This window comes from Cannabis sativa, chromosome 6 (assembly GCF_029168945.1).
Source record: "Cannabis sativa cultivar Pink pepper isolate KNU-18-1 chromosome 6, ASM2916894v1, whole genome shotgun sequence".
Classification (NCBI taxonomy): Eukaryota; Viridiplantae; Streptophyta; class Magnoliopsida; order Rosales; family Cannabaceae; genus Cannabis; species Cannabis sativa.
The window spans coordinates 74,108,775-74,127,404 of record NC_083606.1 but is presented as its reverse complement, the minus strand read 5'-3'; the positions used below and the strand labels follow the sequence as shown (position 1 = coordinate 74,127,404).

General features: G+C 29.0%; 2 protein-coding genes across 4 annotated transcripts in view; one reads left to right on the top strand and one right to left on the bottom strand.

Moving 5' to 3' along the window:
* Positions 1–18,630, bottom strand: part of LOC115695574 (germacrene-A synthase-like) — an 84,100-nt gene that overhangs the window by 1,369 nt on the left and 64,101 nt on the right. The window lies entirely within an intron of this gene.
* On the top strand, positions 4,304–7,699 carry LOC133039017 (ferredoxin--NADP reductase, root isozyme 1, chloroplastic-like). 3 transcript variants are annotated; one of them, XM_061117813.1, is made up of 6 exons: positions 4,304–4,441; positions 5,012–5,107; positions 5,467–5,521; positions 6,364–6,588; positions 6,691–6,868; positions 6,959–7,699. In XM_061117813.1, the coding sequence occupies exons 3-6, from the start codon at positions 5,501–5,503 to the stop codon at positions 7,474–7,476; spliced, it is 942 nt and encodes a 313-aa protein (XP_060973796.1). In that variant the 5' UTR covers positions 4,304–4,441; positions 5,012–5,107; positions 5,467–5,500; the 3' UTR covers positions 7,477–7,699. The 3 variants fall into 3 exon arrangements, with proteins under 3 accessions (XP_060973796.1, XP_060973794.1, XP_060973795.1); XM_061117811.1 differs by having other exon boundaries at positions 5,462–5,521; XM_061117812.1 differs by lacking the exon at positions 5,012–5,107 and having other exon boundaries at positions 4,349–4,441; positions 5,462–5,521.

The window sequence follows — 18,630 nt, the reverse complement described above, 5'->3', positions numbered from 1 at the left end:
GCCACACACACTCAAATATTTTAAGTTATTTTTTCCTTTTTTTTTCTTGGCATAATAAATTATTCTAATTAAGTTGAAGCAACACTCTAAATTAAAGTCACTAGTCTTTGTTTAATGTTTAATTTTTCTCACATGTTTAAGTTGAGTATATAATCAATTAATGATGACAGATAGCACTAAACACATATTTGGAATTGGGATTAGAATCTTTTGCCTTTAATTTTTTCCTTGTCCCATCTTATATATATAAATGAAAAAGTGATAGCTAATTTAATATTCTTTTACATTTTTTTTTTTATATTATCTTATTTGAAGTTTGTATTATTAAGTTATAACAAATCAAAACACACTTTCACCCAATTGATAGATATCTATATCATAAATTCATATGTAAAAAAATACACTCACACCATTATTATTATTATTATTATTATTATTGGAAGAGATTTTAATGGTTACATTTTTTTAAACCATTGGATTACTATTAAATGGTTGTGATTAATTTGGAAATAAAATAAAAATAAATAATAAATAACTTGTAACCTGAAAGTAACCTAATAATTTATTATCTTATACAATTTTAATTAAAATTAATTATATTTTAAAATTAAATTAATTATAATTATTAATTAATTTTTTATAATTTACAATAAAAATGTAACCATTGAATAGTCACTCATATATTTCTTAAATTTTTCTTTCACAATAACTCAGCCGGCTAATTAAAAACAAAACTAAGCATATTAGTTATGATTATCACCTTACAATTGGTTGTTTTGTTAATTTTCAAGAAAGTGACACAAACACATATAATATACTATTAAAAAAAACACATAATATATTAAATTGACTTAATAAAGCCATACTCCAACTCGATACAACCAAACATGCATATGCATATTATTAGGGAAAGGAATGTCGAACTTTTTTTGAAAGAAATAAAACAAGAACTTCCCCATCAATATATTGAAGAACCAACAATATTACACTACTACAAAAGGGTCATTCATGACCATAAATTTATCATCATGAGATTAGGGGTCATTAAAGAGGTATGTCATGATGGGGAAAATTACCACGAATAGTACAAAATCAAAATAATTAAACTTTAAACAAAACGATTAGCAATGACAAAATTAATAAAACGATACAATTGGAAGTAAAACATGAGCAAATAGAATACTGCATAGAACCAGATTCAACAAATATTGTAGAAAAATAAAGAAAACAACATCAAGATATATATAGGTTTAAGTCTGAGAGAGTAATTAATTTGAATAATAATATATAGTGTGGTCTATGGGCAGATCATATATGTCTAATGTTGGTATTCCACTGGCCTTACACCTTAAAAAAATATATTAAAAAGTAAAAATCTTTTTTTTTTTTAAAAAAAAAAATATATATTTAAAACGGATCGGGTCAGATCCGATCCGTAAAAAAATTAAGCGGGTCGGGTCGGATCTGATCCAAGATCCAATAACTATCCGAATGTTTCGGATCAGTAATGATCCGTCGGATCGGATCACTGATCCGATCCGAATGAATGGATCTTTTTGCCATGCCTACCTATTAAAGATTTAATTTGGAAAAATATATAAAACGATAAAAAAAAAGCTTTAGTATTATATTTTTCTCATATAGTTGATATGACATTTCACCTAATTATTTGTTTTTTTTACTTTAATTTTTCAACAAGGTAGTTTTCACTTTTCTAAGCATGATTATGCATAGTGTTAATTAATTAAATTGACTCCTAATAATGGTCTTTTTTTAATATTTTTTTCTTTATCAAAGGTAGTGGTTGGATTGCATCCATGCATATTTATTTCATTGGTGATGTTATTTACACCTATTTAGGAAAAATTTTAGTGGGAATATACCTCCTATTAATAGGAATGTCAATGGGGCGGGTCGGATCTGATCCGACTCTGATCCAACCTGATCCAGGTCATATACGGATCTGCCCCGCTGGATTAGATACTCGGATCGGATCTGATCCGACCCGCCTTATACGGATCGGATCTGATCCGACCCAACTTTTTTTTTTTTTTAAAAAAAAATATATATATTTTATATCTAAATTTATTTTTTTTTTCAAAATTTATTTGTTTAAGATGCATCATTTTTTTTTCTTATATATTTTTATTTTATTTGTCAAAATCAATAAAAAAAAATATATCAAATTCTTATCACATAAAAATGTAATTTTACTATTGAAAAATTAATTTACCAAATTTTAGAAATTCCACTAATATAATCATCAATAATAATGTAGTATGATGATTACATGAAATAAATCTCCTCTAAAAAAATACATGAAATTAACTATAAACTTTTTATATGCTATTCTTCTAGTCTTCAAGATTTACTGTGCACGGCTCCTAATATTTAAAAATAAATATGTTAATAATAAAAGTAAGATTTTTTATACTGAGTCACAACAAATTGTAATTTTTGTAACTAATACTTTTAGTGATGGACCTATTTTAGTCACAATATAATAATGATGATTTATAATTAGTTACAACCTTTTCACTTTTAGTCACAAATTTTGTTGTGATTAAAAATAAGATTTTTGTAGTGATATTTTTCTTATCAATTTTTAAAATTAAAAAAAAAAATGGTTATAGAATACATATTTTTTAAAAACAAAAAATTACTTTTATTTTTATGATTAAAAAATTAAAAAAAAATAAAAATATTACCAAATGCCCCTTAAATAATTAAATATTTAAGAGTCAAATAATAGTATTAATTACTCATTATTATAATATTTAATTAATTAGTATTTTTATTTGATAAACAAAAATTAAATATTATTCTTATTAATTAATAATATGTTTATATTAAATGTAAATTATTGTTGCATACATATATAAAAGTCATATACTATAAAAGTGTAAATTATTGTACAAATTAATATATTTAACAGTGCCTATACATAAATCGATCTATTGTGTATAACATTTGATACTTTACTTTTTTATTATAGGAAATTTTACAAATAATAATAATTATTATAATCAAATAATTAAAATATAGAGTGGCCAGTATGCATATATATTTTTATTTATATATACGCATATATAAGAATTAAATGAGAGAGTAATTAATTTGAATAATAATATATAGTGTAGTCTATGGGCAGATCATATATGTCTAATGTTGGTATTCCACTGGCCTTACACCTTAAAAAAATATATTAAAAAGTAAAAATCTTTTTTTTTTTTTTAAAAAAAAATATATATATTTAAAACGGATCGGGTCAGATCCGATCCGTAAAAAAATTAAGCGGGTCGGGTCGGATCTGATCCAAGATCCAATAACTATCCGAATGTTTCGGATCAGTAATGATCCGTCGGATCGGATCACTGATCCAATCCGAATGAATGGATCTTTTTGCCATGCCTACCTATTAAAGATTTAATTTGGAAAAATATATAAAACGATAAAAAAAAAAGCTTTAGTATTATATTTTTCTCATATAGTTGATATGACATTTCACCTAATTATTTGTTTTTTTTACTTTAATTTTTCAACAAGGTAGTTTTCACTTTTCTAAGCATGATTATGCATAGTGTTAATTAATTAAATTGACTCCTAATAATGGTCTTTTTTTAATATTTTTTTCTTTATCAAAGGTAGTGGTTGGATTGCATCCATGCATATTTATTTCATTGGTGATGTTATTTACACCTATTTAGGAAAAAAAGGCTAGGGTTCATTTGAAATTGATCAATTCTATACAAGAAAGTCTTTATAAAGACAAAAGAATATAACAATAAAATAAGAAAAAAGATTAAGTATACTCTTGTAAGTTATAGTAATTATAAGTCTCTAACAAATATTAAATTAGAATATAAGAGAAAATAATATTAAGAGTTACATGTATCAAGCATTATAAAAGGTAACATGCATATCGTTATTAATTTATATTATTATATTATTTTGATTAAAATTTATATTATTATATGTCAAAATTATATTATTAAATATGATTAATACTACTTTTGGACTCTCTGCATTGTAAAAGTTATTGATGTATTTTGTTAAATAAAAAATTAAATTTTATATTTTCTAAAATAGTACAAAATAATATCCCGAACTCAATTTTAACAATTTTTTTAATATAACTAATTTATTTCTAGCACGAATAGATGCGAAAAAATATAACCAGACTTGTCATAGCACCTCTAGATAATGTTATTATTAAGTTTTATTTTGACAACAAATTAATTCAGAATATTATTTTATATCATTTTGAATTGGATCTAATTTTATTTAAAAAAAACAGAGTGTTTAATCGTCTAGTCATGAACCGACTTTTACAGCTATATATATATTTATATATTATTGGCTCATATGGATTGATAACACCTTTGTTACTTATATTATTATCTCACTAAACTCTCAAGCCATGGCTCTCATCCTCTCTCGGGTTCGTCTATTTAATTCCTTTTATTTACTTTTTTTTTTTACTTCTTAAAATAATTTTGTGGGTTGGTTTGCACTCTTTGGTGTTTGTTTGTTGATATATATTGTTGTTGTTTGAGAAAAAGAAATTAAAACTACTTTATTTCTATCTTAGATTTTACTAATTAAGTCAAAACCCTTAGGAAATTATTAGTAGAGTAAAAATGATGTTTTTAATTTCTTTCTAAAATATAACAATTTTTAGTTTTCCTTTTTCTGTTTAAATATTATTTTTTCCTCAAATTTTAGACTTCAATTTTCTCTTTGTTAGAAAAAGGGAAAATTTTCATTTATTGTTTGAATCCAAACATGAAAAAAAAAAAATGAAATCTTATGATTTTTTTGTTCATCCTAAAATCCATAATCCAAACAAGGAGTTACTGTTTTAATTTTGATTTTTACTTAAGGCCTAAATTAACATAGAGATGGCCTGAGATGGATTCACTCTTGTTTGTGAGTTTGATACATAAATATATATATATATATGTATATATAAATATATATATATATTTATATAATTATGATATTATTGCAGGCCTTGTGTGGATTGAAATTACCACAGATGTACGGACATGCAACATTTTGCATGGAAAGAGTCCTCACTCCTAACAATAACACTTTCCTCATAAATGTTGGTTTCTCTATCTTTACTACAACATATATATAAATATATATATATATATTTATAGATATATATTATGACGAAAATATTATCAATATATAAATAAATAATTATATTGTAGTGTTTAAATATTATGATCATGTGTTGAGTATTATTGGAGAATATTGTCTCACATGGATTAAATGTAAAAGTATTGAGTCATATATAAGAACATGGGCTACTCAACTGATTGTCAATTGGTTTTGAGATGGAACCCCGTGATTCTCATCAAATATCGTAAGATATCTGATGATTTTATGTTATTTAAATAATTAATTGGGTGCTTTTTTTTTAGTTTATTTATTGTTTAAAATGTTTTTGCAGAATAGTAAGCTGCTAAACTGGTCTAAGCAAATATCCATAATGGCGTGTGATCTTTACCAGGTAATTATTTATGAATAAATGTAAAATAAAGATGTAAAATAAATGTAATTATTTTGTCCCGTGATGTACTTTCACGGAATGTATTCCGTAGTACATTAGATGGGTCTCAGGGTACATTAAATGAGTGTCAGGGTACGTTTATACTTTTTAATCCTAATTACCCCTAGATCAATCTCAGCCGTCAGATCAAATAACTCCCTCATCTGACGGCTGTCGTACATCACGGATTACAATCCGTGAAAGTACAATAACGGGACAAAATCATATCCCATAAAATATATATTAATAACATAATATTTGCATGATCAAAGATTTAGTCTATTATTATATTACTAAAAAAAGCATCTTATATATGGTTTCAAAGTTTATTTAATGAAATAAAATATAATGTGGTAATTTTATTGTTTCTTGTGAGAGATATATTTTTAAAGTGCCAAAGTGTCTTTTAATTTTTTTTTTTTTTGAATAAATTATATAAAAGTGATTACCCTCATCAATGACAACTATTCCCTTTTTGAATTTCCATATCTAATCATATATTCTAGAATAATGTGTTAAAGTGTATGGTGTCTACCACTATAAAGTATTATATTTTACAATTTAGTCTCATTTATTTTAATTTGATAATAATTATATATTATGGTTATATAGGATCCTACTTTTAAGTTGACCTATAAACTACTAGTAAACGTGCTTAATGAGTAGTACTATAATCCAAATAATAAGGATAACAAAAAAAAAAGTAATTAATTATTTCTATATATTATGTACTTCAAATGAGAATAATGTATAATAATTTTGAAGATGACCTTATTATTGTTCAAATTTTTACCAATTATAAGGAACCAAGAAGAATAATTAGGTGGAGTGAAAGTGATCCCACAAATTCATCCACAGATAATATTGGTAAAAATGATGATAATCCTTATCATAAAGCCACCATTGTTTCAGTTGAGAAGATTTCTGATCATTCATCAAAAGATGACACTTATCATATTGTATTTGATCATAATGGCCAATTTACCAATCGATACTTGGAAGGACAATATTTTGGTGTCATGCCCTCAGTAAGTTAATAATTAAGAATAAATAGATTCATCAATATGTTCTTGAGATAAATGGTTTAATATTTGCACACACATTCCTTGTCATTTTTCTTTAATTACCAGGCCAAAAATGTTTCTAAACAAGGCGACGCCAAAAAGCTTCGTTACTATTTTGGCGCGTGTTCTAGGTATGGAGAAAATTTCGACAACACAACAACTAGCTTATGTGTGCGTCTAGTCCCTAATAGAACTAGCGAGTTTCTATGCAAATTAAACCCCGGAGATGAAATTCAAGTTACAGGCAAGGGCTAATTATCTCGTGATAATCAAATTATTTGAAATTTAACTCGAGTATACATTATGTTGATGAAAAATGTGAAATTAACCGCAGGTCCTACTGGTCATGCAATGCTTTTGGGAGATCGAAACCCTTACACTACACACATATTTACGACGTTTGAAACTGGCATTGCTCCATTTAGAGCTCATGTCGGTCGTCTTTTCAATAAAAATAATCATGAACAAAAATATTACGGGAAGGTTTTGTTATTTCATATAGTGTCTAGTAATGGTAGTATTTTATACAAAGAGGAATTTGAGCAATATCAAAAGGACTACCCTAGCAACTTTCACTACATAGTAATAAAAAAAAATATACATCATTTTAGGATGATCAACAGAGTTAAATGTTTATTTAGAGATCCCGAAATTTTTGGAGATCACTCTAGAGATGTGTTTAATTTGTTGCATAATAAAAGAAATGCATACATATACCTAGCTGGGCCGAGAGAAATGGCAATTCCAATCGAAAATACTTTAAAGAATGTTGCGAAGAAAGAAGGAGACGATTGGAGAAAAACATTAGAAAGATTGAAACATAATGAGCAATGGCGTGTTCAAGTCTTCTAATTAAGTGTTGTTAATTGGACTATTACAAGTGAATTTTCCAATTTAGTAAATTTTCCAAGTCAAAAACCTACTAAGATGATGAGATTTTTTGTTAATAGTGTGATGTTATTAGAAAACAACATTTATTCCGATCTCTTGATAACATGCATTTCATGTAATCTCTTCTTTTCTTATGGAAAATCACTTGTTTTTCCTTAATGATGATGAGAATAAATTAAAAGTAGTTTGAGTTGTAACTTGCTAATTAACAATACTAAAAACGGTTACTTTAGTGACAACATTTTAGTTACAACATAAATTTTTTGTGATTAATGCGACTTTTAGTCACAACAAAAAGTTACTTGTGACTAAAATATAAGTTGTCACTAATTTAGTTTTAGTTACAATAAGTATTATTGTGACTAAAAACACATTTAGTCACAACAAATTATAATTTTTGTGACTAATACATATAGCCACGGACTCTTTAGTCACATCATATGAATAATAATTTATATTTAGTAACAACTCTTTTATTAATTGTGACTAAAAGTAAGATTTTTTTAGTAAGGTATTGTTTACCTTTTTTTTCTTTTACTAACAGTGATCCAACTCAATTATTACATATTTTGACTGGTTTGAGTAGTTTTCAAAATACTTTCATCATTAAAGTGACACATTGTCCCCAATGTGACATTAAAGAAAAAGAAAAGGAAACTTAGCTGAGCGCCACATCAACTAGCGGTTGACGCCCATAATAAGCGTCATACAAGATAACTTGAAAATTGTTGTTGTACTAGCCTTCAAGCTTGAAAAGTGATGAGTTTGAACCCAAGTCAGCACTAACAACATAAGACTTTGGATGATGATGAGCTTGGGGAGAAGCCTTTCGTAGCTTGTAGATGATATAATATGGTGTTGATGAAATATATAAATCCATTGGTGGTTTATTAGTCAATATCATTGATGAAGTCGAATCAATGATACCATGTACTTCCTCCTCCTCCAATGTCACAATATCTACACTTTCATCTAACAACCCTTCTTTTTGTTGCTCACTCTCCACTTGGCTATCCATACCCTTGCTTGTGATTTCATATTCAATGATTTCCTGATCATGGATGAATTCATTCTCTTCCATGATTTCATTCACTGCACGACATTCATTATTTATCAAGTAAGAATTTGATATAGCCAATTAATTTTGAGTCAATACCACTTTAAAAGAATCTTCATCTTCAATTGTAGGTTTATTATCTTCCTTCACTACTATAATATTGCCTTTTAGTGACACTATTTAGTTACACGCACAAAAGTGCGGTTTTGTGTAGGTCACTAAATAGTTAGGAGTGATTTTTTGTGACATGCATAATTAGACTCTAAATTTTCAGTGTTAGTCTCATGTAATGTATGTCACTAAAAATATAGAGTGTCACTAAAGAGTAAAATAAATTTTTTTTTATTTTTATTAATTTAAAAATCTATGGCATATAATGACGCGCTAGGTGCGATTGGATAAATATTTCCCGACTCACTTAGCGCGTCACTATATGATAATGCTATTTTTTAAAAAATAAAAATAAAAGTACAGCTGTAATAATTAATTAAAAATATAAATATATATATATATTTAATACTTTACATGAAAATCGGCCCTATCACGTCACGTCAGACGCATGGGTTTTTTTAAAAAAAAAAATTAAAAACACAACAATTATATAATATTGCATTTATCTTTTTCTCTAAAAAAAAAACCCTAAGTGATTTCCCCCTCCTTAAAAGGAGCAGATGCGGCTGCCTCATTAATGTCTTCCAAATATCACAAATGAAACCCTAATTTCTTTTTACAAATCTCATTTTCTCTCGCTATCTCATAGTCAGACCAATATGGTGTTCCAAGAACATCGATAGTCAAAGGCTCAAAATGTTTGAAGTGTTGGAATATTGTCTATTTTCTTTTGGCTGATTAGCAATTTTTGACATGTACTAAATTATGCCCTTAAATTTTTTTGGCCGTTAAAAATTCCCCTGAACTATTAAGATTGTTAAATTTAAGGACTTTTGTCTAATTTTAGTAAAAAAAATTCTAACATGGATGAAAGTTCAGGAGGCATGATTTAGTACATATCAAAGTTTGAGGAGTATAATTTGGTAGATATCAAAGTCTGGAGAGCATGTTTTAGTACATTAACCATCACTGAAATAGTAAAATTGAATGAAATTAGACAAAAGTCCTTAAATTTAACAATCTCAATAGTTTAGGGGAAATTTTTAACGGCCAAAAAAGTTCAGGAGGTATGATTTGGTATATGTCAAAGTTCGGGCGAAAAAATTGCTAATTAGCCTTTTCTTTTTGTGTATAAAGAAATGTATTCTTTTTTTACAAAAAAAAAGATAAATAAATAAATAAAAAAACAAGAATTCATTGTAAAAATTCTTTTATTGGCAAAAGAATTCATATTTAGAGTATATTATATGATTTTATTGATAAAATAATTTATATTTAGAATATATTATATTGGGTATGATGATGAATGAAAGCTAATTGTTTAATTAATTAAATTTATTTATTAATTGCTCTACGAATTACATATGGTTTTACTTATTTAGGGATACTATATATTTAAAACAATAAATAATAGTATAATTTATAAATTTTATATTTAATTATATTTATATATATAATTAATTAAATTATTATTTATAATATATAAAATTTTACTTAAAAGTATTAAATATTATTTTTTTAAAAAAAAAATACTAATATAGTGGCATTTTTTGTGGGTCACTATATACCAAAAATAATAATAAAAATTTTTTTTAAAAAAAAAGATACAGTGACACTCTTTGTATGTTGCTATTAACACCTACAGTGATGCGCAGAGAGTAACTGTAAATGTGTTTAGTGACACGCGTGAAGTGTCACTAAAACTTGTCTTTCCAGTCACTCTCATTAGTGACGCGCGGTGAAGTGTCACTAAACAGTTTTAGAGTTACTTAATGTGTGTCACTAAAACCCATTTTTCTAGTAGTGCTTGTATTCAACTAAGGATCATTCTTAATTGTACCAATAACTCTCATAACTTTCATTATTGGAGTTAGTACATTTTGAATTATGAGCCATTGAATTATCACATAAGGATCTCACCATGTACGTTAAGCGATTAATCTCTCTTGAAAGTGATTGTAGAAGTGATAGTAGTTTCTCTTCTTTATCAGTTGGTTGGGGTGAGTTTGGACAATAAGGTGGGTACTGGTGAATCCAACCCTGAAGTGATGGATTCCAATGCCAGTCGTAGTCAAAATCTGCCATATTATTCAACAGATTTATTACATCATAGCCTCTCATTAATAAAGGCACTCCAATGGCCTCTGCTTCATAATCAACCTAGCTTCTTGTTTCATCATTAAGTCTGTTATAAAAGAGCCACGTAAAACACCCACTTGAGAAACTGGGATAACATCTCTCTCCAAGCTCTTTAAATCTCCTCTAAGCAGAATAGAATGGGTCACTGTGTTGTTGGACAAAATTTTCAAGATATATCATCTGGATTTACCTTTCATATCAAGCTAATCAATAAAACATTAGTAAAATAAAACTAAATTATAGTACCAAAAAAAAAAAATAAAAATTTGAAACAACAAAATTAGTACTAAAACTAAGAAGAAAAATCAAATTAGAACAAAATTTAATTTTAAATAATATTAACTAACAATCCTCGGCAACGGTGCCAAAAACTTGTTGTGGTATTTTGCACACGCAAGTGTATATATCCTAACAAGTAGTAAAGTCACCAAGAGTGAGATCGATCTCACAAGGATTGTAGTTAAGTACTTTAAAATTAAATCTTTACTTCTATTTGGTAGATTCAAAATTAAGAGAAAAGTAAATTTCAGAACACTAAAAAGACAGTGAAATTAAAAAGCAAGTAATTTAAAAGAGAAAATAACATTGATTAAAGTTAGGGCTTTGACTTCAATTGTATCTATTGATTATGACCTAATATGATTATCTTCATGTTACTCATTTCTATGCAATAGCAGGTTTACTAAGGTAATTTATAGTCTTCTCAGATATATAAATCTCAATTACATGCAAATTTTTTACTCTCATGATAAATTAAACATGCAATAGACATTAAACACAGAAACCCTATAAGCTATCTAAACCATATAGGTACTCTCGTCCTATATCGAAATTCAGTTCTATTTTACTATAGAATAATTAACACTCACTTCTCAGATCTTGTATCAAAATCATAGCACTACAAGAAAGCCCACTTTTGCCGGCGCATTTTTACGCCGGCAAAAGTACAATGAATGCGCCGGTGAAGTTTTTCCGGCGCAATACTGCGCCGGCAAAACGTGTCTGGGAATCTTGGTCGGTAAAGGACTTTTTACCGGCGCGTAGATAAAAGGCGCCGGTAAAACTATGTTTTACTAGCGAGAAATAGCGCCGGTAAAAGTGAAACACCGGTGTTAAAGGATACCCTTATCCGCTATGAACCTGCTTTGATAATCTTTTACCGGCGCAATAGTACGCCGGCAAAAAGGTACGCGCATATTCTCAGATTGGCGCGAATAGTTTTGCCGGTGCTATAGATGTGCTGGCAAAACTATTCGCACCAATCTGAGAATTGGCGCGTACCTTTTTGAGCCACCTTTTACCGACGTACTATTGCGCTGGCAAAACTATTTTTTTAAAAAACCATTAATTAAATATATTTAATTAATTATAATTAATTATATTATAAACCCAAAAGTAATTATATTAAATTTTATATTAACAAAAACAAACCAACATAATTTACATCAAAAGATAAACAAACATTATTATATTATGTTGTACTAAAATCATTATATAAACAAAACATCAAAAGATGTTCGAATCGGATAATAAAAAAAAAGTAAAGTTCTATAGGCGAGTAATGTCATCATCGTTGTTTCTCTGAGTCTCGGGAGGATGCGATGACGATCCAGCACCAGGAGTGGGCAATCGTGGAAGATCCATGGGAGGCAAGTTGAAACCAGGCACAGCTCGAGAAAGATACTCAAACTGATCTTGGAATCGTATAAGGTAGAGTTGTTGTGTCTCATATTGCTGCCTCGTATATTGAGTTGTCTGCTCTGCTTCCTCCACTTTTTTCTGTAAAGTCTCGTATTGTTCCATTGTAACAGTCGGTGGGGCTGAAGAATGCGTTGCAGGTGCTCTTTTGGCCCCAACTCCCTTTAGTCTGGGGAGATGGCCAAAGCCTCTGAGATGTCGAGATCTCTCCCCGAGTACTTGCATCATAACAGGTAAGTCTCAGGGGTACTGTGTAGGATCGACAGCAGGCTCATCAGGCTGATCTTCAGTGGGCGCTGGTTGAGTTGCCGCTATTTCAACCATTTGCTCCTAAAACAAACAAATAAATTAAATGGTTAATTTTAATACAAAATAAATTGAAAGAAATAAATAGAAATGAATTAAAATGTAAACTTACGTAAGCTTGTTTCGCATACTCGTTGCGCCAATTGTTGCCTTTATGGTGAAACTTTTGAAAAGTTTCCACCGCAGTTGGCAGTTCTCCTGTGTCGGGGTTAGCCTATTTTTAAGAAAAAATATATTACTATTGTTATTTTACTACAAAAAATTAAATCAAGGATAATGTAATATATAAACTTACCCCCTCGACAACATGTGAAACAATAGGCTTTGAGCCCCAACCTCCTTGAAGTTTCATCTACCCCGACTTTCTTTATTTTTTGCTGCTCTTGCCTGAAATTAATAATTTTTCTAACAATTAATTATTTATTATTGACTATATAAATGAACTAAAATTAGAAATTTTATTAAATGTACCTTTTGTTTGTCTGTGCTCCAATAAGCGATGAAGTCAGTCCACACCTCTTGAGTTACTCCGTCAGGAGGTAACATGTCGGCTCTCTCCTTTCCAAGCTCCTCAATGTTTTGTATCCACTTTTTCTTACAATCTGCCCTCTAGTCACGTAAACCCTTTGACATCTCGTACTCACCGTAGTCTACGAATGTAGAGTTATCTCGTGGGAGGAAAAGGTCTGCAAAAAGTTACACATTAATGCATTAATTACAATTTAATAAGAATATAGTAATTTAAAAATTAAAAAATTTATTACAACATACCTCAAGTCTATCCCACAGTGCATTGATCTCAGCTCTACTGACATCTTCCCATTTGAATTTATTGATGGGGATAGACATGCGAACCATCCATTTACACATGTTGTTGAATTTTTTTTTTCCGTTTTTGCTGACGGGGGTGCCCGTCTCTGCATGCAACTCAATGTGTAACTTGGCAGATGGTGTTTTGGAGAGCTCTTTTTCAACATTATTGCCTTTGTATTTACCTCTGACCCCTTTCTTTTTCGAACTGGTGCCACCTGGTGTAGACATACTACATATACAACACATATTTTTTATTTAAAATAAACAACCACATTCAAAACAAATTAAACAAGAAGGGTTTTAATTTTTATTCCTATTAAAACACTATTATAATTACAATTCATCATCCTCATCATCAGTTACATATACAACATTATCATCACTGTCACTCTCTAATTCTAAGGAGTTGTCTTCTTCGGTATTTGACCCTCGTTGTCATCATCGACAATGAAATCATTTAATTGTTGAGGCTGTGAATTCACACGATGGATGTTTGCAACTGCAGTTGGGTCCACATCATGGCGAACATAGTCAACATCATCCAACTGTGGAAGTTGAACAATGAACTTGATTTCAGCTGAATTGTTTTCCTGTATAAAGGGTGTCTCCCCATCAGTGTTCGAGAAGTCCCAAACATTTCGCGGTATGTACTCATTTACAATCAGCCAGTCTTTACCATTCTTCAGATCAGGAATTTAATAGATCAATTTTACTTGAGATGCAAGTATGAACAGTTCATTTTGGTACCACTCTCGGTTGACGCAAATGCTAGTAATAACACCATCATTATCCATTCTACTCCCATTAGTGTCAAACCACTTACACAAAAATAAGAGAACACTGCAGTCTTTTAAATAAGTGAACACCATAATTTTTTCAAGTGTGCCGTAAAAATTTTGTCCATCTTCACCGGGCACCATAACACCGCTATTTCGTGTTTTGCGGTTATCAGCCCTTTCCTTGACCAAAAATTTTATACCGTTCACTATGCACCCTCGATAAAAATAAATTGTTGGATTCGCTGGGTTAGCAATAGCATACAACTCATTTTTTGCTCTCTTCAATACAGGAGGTGGTGCTCTCTTCTCAGGCTTACCATTGTATTTTTTGCTTCTCCTTCTCGGATCACTCATTTTGAGAAAACGTCTGTGGCCAACATATCCAATCTTACTATTTAGGCCAATGGAAGGAGTGTTCATTGCAATTGGAACACGCCATATACCCTTTTGTGCTCCAACCAGACATTAGAGCATAAGCAGGAAAATCATTTATTGTCCACAACACTGTCGCATGCATTGAAAAATACAGTTTCGTTGTAGGCATCTCGGGCTTCAACACCCGTCTCCCACAACTGTTTCAGTTCGTCAATTAACGGTCTCATAAATACATCTATGTCTTTCCCAGGAGATGATGGACCTGGAATCAATAAGGCTAGCAACAACGATTCAGAACTCAAATTATATGGGACACAAATAACTGGCCACAGGCTGTAAGAGTTGCTCATGTTGCCAAATGGATTAAAATCGTCAGTAGCAAATCCCAGCCTGACATTTCTACGTTCAACAGCAAAAGACGGATGAAGGCGGTCAAACCGCTTCCATTATTCAGCATCCGCAAGATGCCTAAGCACACCATCTTCCTTTGGTCTCTGTGAGTAATGCCACCACATATCCTCTGTGGTGTGTCTTGAGCAATATAAATGGAAGTAACGCATAACTTTGTGAGGAACTTTTTTCCCTTTACCTTTTTGTTTCACCCATCGTGATTCGCCACATACAGGGCAAAACTCTTTCTTCTCATTCTCCTTCCAAAAAATGACACAATTATACTTGCACACATCTATTGAGTCGTAACCCAAACCTAGATTGCGCAATCGCATCTTCGACTCATAATGCGACTTCGGTAATTTTGTCCCCTCCGGAAATAGTTCAATCAAGATAGACAACAACATATCGAAAGAGTGGTTACTCAACCTATTCAAAACCTTACAGTGCATAAGCTTTACCAGTGCATTGAGGGCTGATTTTTTGCAACCTGAATACAACTTAGACTCCATCTCCTTAAACAAGTCATCAAACTTGTTGTTGTCATTGATAGGGGGTTCATTGAAAGAATCAGTAGTGCTGACAGATTCGTGAAACCCAGGGTCCCCTCTTAACATGTCTGCCAACACATCTGCCATTTCCTCTTCGTCATTTTCAGGAAGTTCAACTGCGGGCTGAGAAAAAGTCTCCCCATGGAAATACCAGGGGTTGTATGAAGGTTGGATCACGCTGAGAAATGAATGCACCCTTATAGTTGCAGGTGTGTGGAAATTCACATTCAAGCACCGCATGCATGGGCATCGAGCTAATCCGTTAGAATTCACGTGGTTCGTTGCAACCACAACAAACTTGTCAACACTACTTTGAAACTCTGTAGAGCGCCGGTGCGCCTTCATCCAACTTTGGTTGGTAGGCATCTTCCACTATGAAGTAATTATCAAAAAAAATTTAAAAACAATCAAGAAAATGTGCAAGTGTCCTAATCCACCTTCTCACTCCATTACTAAAAGGGTAAAGAACCTATCCCATTCAGGTTTGTAATATACATATAGTACAATATATGCTCTTAAGATTATTTCATTTTTGTAAAAATTTCGGCAGCACCTCCCCACAGTTCTTATAAGTTAGCAAATTTATAGTAATTAAGTTTGTCGACTTACACGAACGTGTAAGAAGACATTGTACCAAAATATCTACTAATGAAATAATCAAATAAGCAATAGATCATACTATAAGTATAGAACAAACCCAAACTATCCATGCAGACAAACAGTCCTGGATAATTTGGAGAAGCGTATTTAAGAGTCCTTACTGACTCAGCCTTCCCAAACGGGTCTAAGGTATTTCGTGCATGTGTAAAATTAAAAAAAAATTATCACTATGTGATAATACAAATACAAATACAATTGTTATATATTATCTTTGGTGTATAACCAAAGAGATCAAAAAAAGATAATAAAAATTGTATTTTATGCTATTTTACAATATCTTATGCTCATTTGTACTTACTTTATAATTACACTTACTTTATGATAATTAGATTAAACTCTTACAATTACATTAAAATTTTATTTTATTATTTTTTTAAATTATAAATGTAAAAGTTTTTAAAATTTAAAAATATCACTTGATTACATTTTAAATTTTATAATAAATATTAATTTATAATTTTTTATTTTATTTATTTAAATTACAAATTACAAACTTTTTAATCTTCAAAATATCGTTTGCTTACATTTTCAATTTTCTAATAAATATTCATTTATAATTTTCTATTTTATTTATTTAACTTAAAAATTACAACCTTTTTAAAGTTGATAATATCACTTATTTACATTTTAAAATTTAACAATAAATAGTAATTTATAATTTTCACTTTTATTTATTTAAATTAAAGATTACAAATTTTTTTAAATAAAAAAATATTTTGATTACCTATTATATTTTATAATATATACTAATTTATAATTTTCAATTTTATTTATTTAAATTAAAGATTACTAATTTTTTAAAATAAAAAAAATATTTTTGTTTACCTATTATATTTTATAACATATACTAATTTATAATTTTCTATTTTATTTATTTAAATTAAAGATTATAAATTTTATAAATTTATAATGTTTTTTTTGCTTACTTCTGACATTTTATAATATATATTATTTAATAAATTTTTATTTAATTTATTTAAATTAAAAATTACATTATTTAGCTATCTACCAAAATTTTGGCAGCATAACGGCTTAAAAATCGTAAACCCAAAATTTTCAAAACCTATGAATAGCACAAACAAATTTTCCATAACAAATGAAAAACAATAAATCACACCACCGATCAGACTGCAGTAAATTTTATCACAAAACCTACTTCACTAACATGTATAGACATACTCACTTATAACAAAACTATTAAATTTACAATACTAATATGAAGAAAAAAAAAACAAACGTGAAGCAGTGCAAAAGTAACAACAACAAGCAGCAAGCGGTACTTCGGGCCAATGAAAGGGACCTAATTTCATAAAAATAAAACCCAATTAAAATATGAACATACATATACACACATAAATATATATACATACACTTACACTTACACTTACACTTAAGCTTACATATACACACATACACATACATACACACACATAAACACATACGTATATACACATATACATATACTCTCACATACACATATATACACATATACATATACTAGTAAAAAGCTACGTGCGAGGCACGTATACTAAATTTTATACTAATTTTTTTCTATGTTATTTGAAAGTTATACAATTAACAATTAAAGAAAAAATATTATTAGTTATTCGGTGAGATTATTATTATTATGTGTATAGGAAGAAATCACAAATTAATTAATCTTATAATCTTAACTTTAATCAAATAGGATCTAGATATATGAACAATAAATAATCACGTAAAAATTAAAAATAATTATTTGAATAAAGAATTCAATATACACAGTTATATATATGAATCCCATTAATAAAAAATAATTATTCAATATATGAACAATAATTTGTCACCCTATATGTTTTCCAATAAAGAAATCTACCTCCTCATAGTCAAAAATAAATAATACATGTAATACAGATCTTTGTAATGGAGTACCTAAAAGAAACAAAATTTCAGTTAACATAATCGGAAAAAGTTTAAGTGAACTAAATAATGACTAAGAAGATCTAAATTACAAAATGAAAATAACATGTCTATATGAGTATGATTTTTTTTGCTATATGAGCATGATTGATCTAAGAGAAAATAGATAAACCTATAAACATATAAATATACTTAATATTAATTTTGACAAAGAAGCAATTCAATTATAAACAATTCTAAATATCAGCTTGACAATTTCAACACACTAATTACTCATTAAATAACCATAATGTATACTTCATGATAATTTTATTTTATTTGATATCCAATGATAGAG